The sequence below is a fragment of the Rosa rugosa genome, chromosome 6 (assembly GCF_958449725.1).
Source record: "Rosa rugosa chromosome 6, drRosRugo1.1, whole genome shotgun sequence".
Lineage (NCBI taxonomy): Eukaryota > Viridiplantae > Streptophyta > Magnoliopsida > Rosales > Rosaceae > Rosa > Rosa rugosa.
In genome coordinates this window covers 29,352,855-29,359,619 of record NC_084825.1, presented here as the reverse complement: position 1 = coordinate 29,359,619, position 6,765 = coordinate 29,352,855, and the positions used below count along the sequence as shown (strand labels likewise).

General features: G+C 39.5%; 1 protein-coding gene across 1 annotated transcript; it reads right to left on the bottom strand.

Annotated features, from left to right (window-relative positions):
• Positions 1-5,560: 5,560 nt before the first annotated feature.
• LOC133716556 (uncharacterized) lies at positions 5,561-6,361 on the bottom strand. The gene has a single exon (XM_062143253.1). It carries the CDS (start codon positions 6,359-6,361, stop codon positions 5,561-5,563), a length of 801 nt encoding a protein of 266 aa, XP_061999237.1.
• Between the last annotated feature and the right edge of the window lie 404 nt (positions 6,362-6,765).

Here is a 6,765-nt window from a genome sequence, read left to right as displayed (position 1 = left end):
TTTATTTTTTATTTTTTATTTTTTCTGCCTCTCTCTCTCTCTACACACACACACACACACACACATATATATATATATATGTGTGTGTGTGTGTGTGTGTTAGAGGTGGCAAACGGGCCACTAAGCACGAGCACGGCACGGGCCCGGCAAGCTTAAAAGCGGCCCGGCACGGCCCAAGCCTGTTAGTGGCCTGGCACTACCCGAGCACGTTAGAATAACGGGTCGGGCTGAGCCTAAGAATATTGACCCATTGGCCCGGCCCGGCCGGAGCCCGTAATGGGCCCGGCACGGCCCGAGCATGACATATTGTGGGCCGGCCCGTTACAAACACAAATTTTCATTTTGTTTTTAAAAATATTAAAAAACTACAATGATAAGATTTGAATATGAGACCTTTTTATTTAAAATCTCATGACAATTCCACCAATGCTTTCTTTTATATTGTCAAAATAATGAAACAAAACATTATATCCTTATTTTGACATAAGCATTTTTTCTAAATATTAAATATATGTTTATTAATAAAGACTAATCTCATAATAATACAACTATAGAATGAAGGAAAGAATAATAGATACTAAATCTTCATTATATTAATAAAGATTAATCTCACAATAATATACTAAAAACAATATATTTTGAGTTTTTTTTTTCTTTCTTTCTTATAGTGGAATATAAAAAATTATTAGAAATCTAATCTTAAAAAGCTAAGATTAAGAAAAACGTTGTAGAACTTAATTTATTTTAATTTTCTAAATAGTTAAATAAAATTAATTTTTATTTGTTCAAATTAAGATTTTAAAATCGTGCTTTATAGTGGGTAGGCACGATCACGGCCCGTTATTGACCCGGCACGAGCACGACCCGGCACGATATGGGCTCGGGCCATGGGCCGGGCCGGGCTTAATGTTTAAGTAAATGGGCCGGCACGAGCCCGGCACGATAATAAATGGGCCGGTCCAAGCACGGCACGAAACACGACTAGGCCCGCTTAAAATGGGCCGGGCCGGCCCGTTTGCCACCTCTAGTGTGTGTGTGTATATATATATATGTGTGTGTGTGTGTGTGTGTGTATATATATATATATAGAGAGAGAGAGAGATATATATATATATTATACCCCTCACTTTTTATTTCTCTCTCTCTCTCTCTCTCTCTCTCTCTACATATATATATATATATATATAGTGTGTGTGTGTGTGTGTGTGTATATATATATATATATGTAGAGAGAGAGAGAAATAAAAAGTGAGGGGTATAATAGTCATTTTAGGACATGTTGTGTGAGAATTAGAAAGAATAAGGACTAAACTGTTTAATTTTAAAAATTTGAACTAAACTGTTTTTCATACAAAAGTATGAGGAGTAACGAGTATTTAATCCTTTATGTATTTTTTTTTTAAGCAAGCTGCAATGTTGTTGCTCAATGTAAGCTTTTGATAAGAATTTCATGTCATATGGTCGGAATATTAATTTAGATAACAAAAGAACCTATTTGTAACTGAAACTAAAGTTCAAAGCAAGTTGATTGAAGTGAACAAATTCTAGCTAATCTAGGTAGCTGGTCATTGCTGAATTTTACTATTTCGCTAGTATATTCATATGCGGTCAAAATATAATGTGAATCTAATTACATAAAACAAAATCAATTAGATTATTTGTATTATCCACTACGAGACTTAGTTGGAATGGAGCTTACAAAGTCAAAGACAATTTTTTTTCGAGTGAAAAACGACAATATATTAAGGGGAATTGAAAGATTACAAGTCTCATCATTTTTTAATACTACAAAAATAGACATAACTTTATGTGAAGTTTTCACTAATATAGAACGGTTTAAAATGCCTAGAACAGACAGTTAAAAAACCGTGAACTCAAAGTGTGGATTTTTATGTGTCGCTATCAACTAAACATAGAAGATAAGCTATAAGAGCTCATCTCCCACATATCTAAATTCAAAAATAAATATCTCCAAGAGCTAGCCCTTGAATCTTATTTTCACGAGGTCATACATGCTCAAGAAGAATGCAGGTTTTGAGAGTTTGACCTGAATGCTTCGGGCTATGATTTGCAAAGTATGACCGATCAAGGAAGTCTAAAATATTGGTCCGAAGGTTACAAGGACATGAGATAACTTGTCGCAATCAACCTCGGATGTAGAGAGAACCCATATCATGAGTAATCCCCCATGAAAAAAGGCTTTTCGTCAATCTTAATTTGCAACAACCAAAACCAATTACCCAAAAATAGCTCAACATCTATAGTCTTTGCGAAGAAAAACCATATCTCTACAAAAAGTAGCTCAATCATACCAGTACAGGCCTCCACCAGCTCATAGAGACACCATGACTAACTCACGCTTCACATATCGTAATACACCACCAACAGAACAACTGAACCAACATGCATATGGATAAACATTCTCCCTTAATTGGACCATGTGTTGTGCATCAAACTGCGCAATTGTATGCATGTTCTTGATGGTGGAAGTATTATGACATAAGAAGTCGTACCAAGATATTAAAGGCCTAATCCTTGATAACGTAACCTAGTCAAGTTGCTCAGCAAACACAAAAACAAGGAATCTATTGGCAATTTGCAAACACTAAAGGAGTTTGTCAAAATTTGAAGTTTTGGTACGAAAATAAGAATGCTTTGAAATTATAACTACTTTTTTTTTTTTTTTGAGGGAAAGGAGGTCAGAAATTTATTGCATCTGAAAAAGTATTACATAGAGGTAGCTTCAGCTGCTAATGCAGCAAGCATAAAGGAGGGAGAAGAAAAATAAAAACATTCCTGGGTTTCAGTACAAGCATGTGCAGCCATGAGATGAGCCACCCTATTTGCACTTCTATGAACATGCACAATCTTTAAGTTTGGATGAGATTCAAGTATCAAACCTAGATCATCATATATTCGACCCAAAGCAGAAGTATTAGGGTCATCACGCTGCATCAATTGTCTCTGGACTACTTGTGCATCAGTTTCTAATATAGCAGGAGCAAGTCCTTGCTCCACAGCAAAATGCAAGGCCAGTTTGCATCCTAACAACTCAACATGCTCTGGGCAAAGTAAACCCTGAAACGGTCTACATCCACCAGCAAGAAATCTGCCCAAAATGTCTCTTACTACAAAGCCAACACCCCCACATTTGGTAGCATGATTATATGAACCATCTATATTGATCTTGCACCATCCCATAGGAGGAGAAGACCAGCGTACTGTCCTCACAGCACGACCAACCAATGGTTTCAGATTGTGAAACCTAAAAGCATGCAGCCTAGACATTGTCATAATAAGTACCTCAGTAGCTGTAACACTTTTGTTGTCCCAAATCCGACAATTCCGTTCCTTCCAAATGCCCCAAAGTAGATAAATCAAATCACCCAGGTCTTTAACTGAAAGCTCATGAGCACAAAAACTAATCCACTCAATAATATCAAGATGAGCAGAGTGAGGGTTATAACAAACCTGTGATAGCACACCATTGGATTGAAGCACCTGTTTGGTAAATGGACAATCTCGGCATAAATGAATTGTAGTCTCCAAGTCAAAAGAGCATAGAACGCATATATATGAGTCCAAGATCACCCTTTTCGAAGCAAGCCTTTCTACAGAAGGTAAAATATTGTGACAAACTCTCCAAATGTGAACTTTAGCAGAATTAGGAATGACAACTGCCCAAAGCTTCTTCCAAAAACTCACACCCACGGATAACTGGAAAGGACTTCTCGAATGTGAGAGGGAAAACTCAAGACGATAAGCAGACTTAACTGTAAATTTACCGCTCTTCTCCACCCTCCACACTACTCTATCATCAACTACTCGTGTACTCAGAGGAATACTCATAATAGCTTCTGCCTCTTCCCTTGTAAACACCCTTCTAATCAAGCTAGCATTCCACTGCCCTGCATGATCAAGCAAATCGCTAACCTGATTAACTTCCAACGAAGTAGTATCATTAGCAGCCGGTTTGTAGTCTGCAACCCCAGGCACCCAACAATCTGACCATATGTTTACAGACAAGCCATTACCAATTTGCCAATAAGAGCTCCGTCGTAGAAACTCCCTAGTAGAAAACAAACTTCTCCATGAGTAAGAAGGAGAAGTAGAAGGTTCAGCCAACCAGAAGTTAGAATCTGGAAAGTATTTTGCTTTGTAGATCCGAGCTACCAATGAATCCGGATTGTTTACCACACGCCAAGCTTGTTTGGCTAACAATGCAGAGTTGAAATTAGATAAACTTCGAAACCCTAGACCCCCTTCCTCCTTAGGGTTGCATAAAGCTTTCCAAGATTTCCAATGAATTTTTCTCTCATTCAGTGTACTACCCCACCAAAACCGAGCACACATTTGCTCAAGATCATCACAAAAATTCTTAGTGAGTTGGAAAACACTCATAGCATAAGTAGGTAGAGCTTGAGCAACCACCCGAATAAGAATGTCCTTCCCAGCTCCACTCAACAACTTTCCTTGCCAATTTGCTAGCTTCCTTGACAAATTATCTTTGATGTAATGAAAGGTAGAAGTTTTGTTCCTACCCACGTAAGTTGGCAAACCCAAATATTTCTCATGAGACTCCACTTCCTCAACCCCCAAAAGGCTAGCAATTTCATCTCTCATGAACTCTGAAACATTTTTGCTAAAAACAACAGAACTCTTGTTAAAATTAACCAACTGATCGACCAGAGGCTCTACCATAAGTCTCAAGCATTTCTTGAATCTGATAACAATCCTCTAAAGAGGCGTGGCCATAAAGCATGCTGTCATCAGCAAACAATAAATGGTTAATTGCTGGGGCTTCATGACAAACCTCAATGCCGGATAGAGCCCCTAACTCCTGTTTTTGTCGAAGTAAAGCAGAAAAACCCTCTGCTCCAATGAGAAATAAATAAGGTGATAAAGGATCACCTTGCCTTAGTCCTCTGCTAGGGATAACCAACCCCCGAGGTTTACCACGGATCAAGAAAGAGTACCTTACATAGCAAACACACTGCATTACCGTATCAATCCAGCTAGAAGCAAAACCAAATCTCTCCATCACCCTCCGAAGGAAAGTCCACTCCATCCTGTCATAGGCCTTACTAAAGTCGAGCTTTAGAGCCATAAAGCCCTCATTTCCATCCCTTTTATTATGCACAAAATGAGCTACTTCGTTAGCGACAAGTATATTGTCTGTAATCAGCCTGCCTGGTACAAATGCACTTTGAAATGGAGATATCAAATTTGGGAGAAAAAGCTTCAATCTGTTGGCAATAACCTTCGAACATATCTTGTAGATTACATTACATAATGCAATAGGCCTCAAATCAGCCATATGTTCCGGATTAGGCACTTTTGGAATAAGGCATATGTGTGTAAAATTAATCTGCTTCAAAAACTGACCTGTTTGTAAACAATTTTGTACTGCCGCAGTAATGTCGCTTCCAATAGTTTCCCAATAGTGTTGGAAAAATAGGGGAGGCATACCATCCGGCCCAGGGGACTTGGTTGGATACATCTGAAATAAAGCACACCTCACCTCTTCCTGAGAATATTGTGCACATAACTGAATATTCATCTATTGAGAAACGCAAGGCTGGATTGCTTCCAAGGTAGTGTTCATAGCTTCCATATCAATCTCGGAGGCAGTAAACATAGTAGAGAAATAAGAAGTTATCACCTTCTCCACTTCCTCATCCTCCTCACACCATTCGCCATCTTCATTATACAAACCACAAAGAGTATTTTTTCTCCTTCTATTAGCAGTCTTCCTATGAAAATAACTTGTATTTCGGTCTCCCTCTTTCAACCAATGCACTTTGGAACGTTGCTTCCAAAAGCTTTCTTCTTGTGAAAGAAGACACTGCAGCTTTTCCGTCAATTGTTTCTTCTCCCTCGTCACAGCCTCAGACAACTGAACATCAAGCAATTCCTCCATTCTCGCTCTAATGCCAAGCATCTGCAATTGTCTACCCTTATACGCCCTTTTCTGCCATTTATCTAGCTCTAACCTTGTATAGGTAATCTTCTGCGTTACACGAAACATGGGTGAACCAGGAACATCAATAGCCCATGCCGTCTTCACAACATCATCACACTCACTATTCTGCAACCAGTGAGATTCAAACTTGAATCTACGATGGATCCTTCTCTTAGGCAATGGGACCGTGCTGGCATGAAGCAGGATAGGGACGTGATCTGAATCGCTAGGCGGCAGATGTTGTAGTCTCGCATGGCCATAGATATCAAACCAGGAAGGTGTGCAAACTGCTCTGTCCAGACGGAGCTGGGTTTCCGAGTTCCACCATGTAGATTGAGGGCCATGAAACCCTAGGTCTATTAAATCCCCATAACCTAGAGCATCACGAAACCCCCGCATTTGTCTCTCTGCCCTTGTCGGACCGTCTTTCTTCTCATCATTATTGAGGATCTCGTTGAAATCCCCAATAACAACCCATGGCAGTACATCCTAATCTCTCAAATCCCGTAACAGCTGCCAGGAACGATCACGCTCTGACGTCCGGGCATAGCCGTAAAAGCCAGTCAATCTCCAGTGTGGATTGCCAACACCGCTGTCAATAAACAGATCCATATGATGTTGTGAGACTGTTCCAATCTTCGCCTGGACTTCGTCACTCCAAAACATACCCAAACCCCCAGCCTGCCCATCACTCAAGACTTCCCGTGAATTGGGAAACCCTAAGGCAGTAGACAAAGCGTTAAAATCAGAGAGACGACTGATTTTTGTTTCACAGATGAAAACAACTTGAGGACGGTTCTGAG

Excerpts from the sequence above, each read along its gene's own strand:
- LOC133716556 (XM_062143253.1), bottom strand. The coding sequence starts at position 6,361 with ATGCGGGGGTTTCGTGATGCTCTAGGTTATGGGGATTTAATAGACCTA.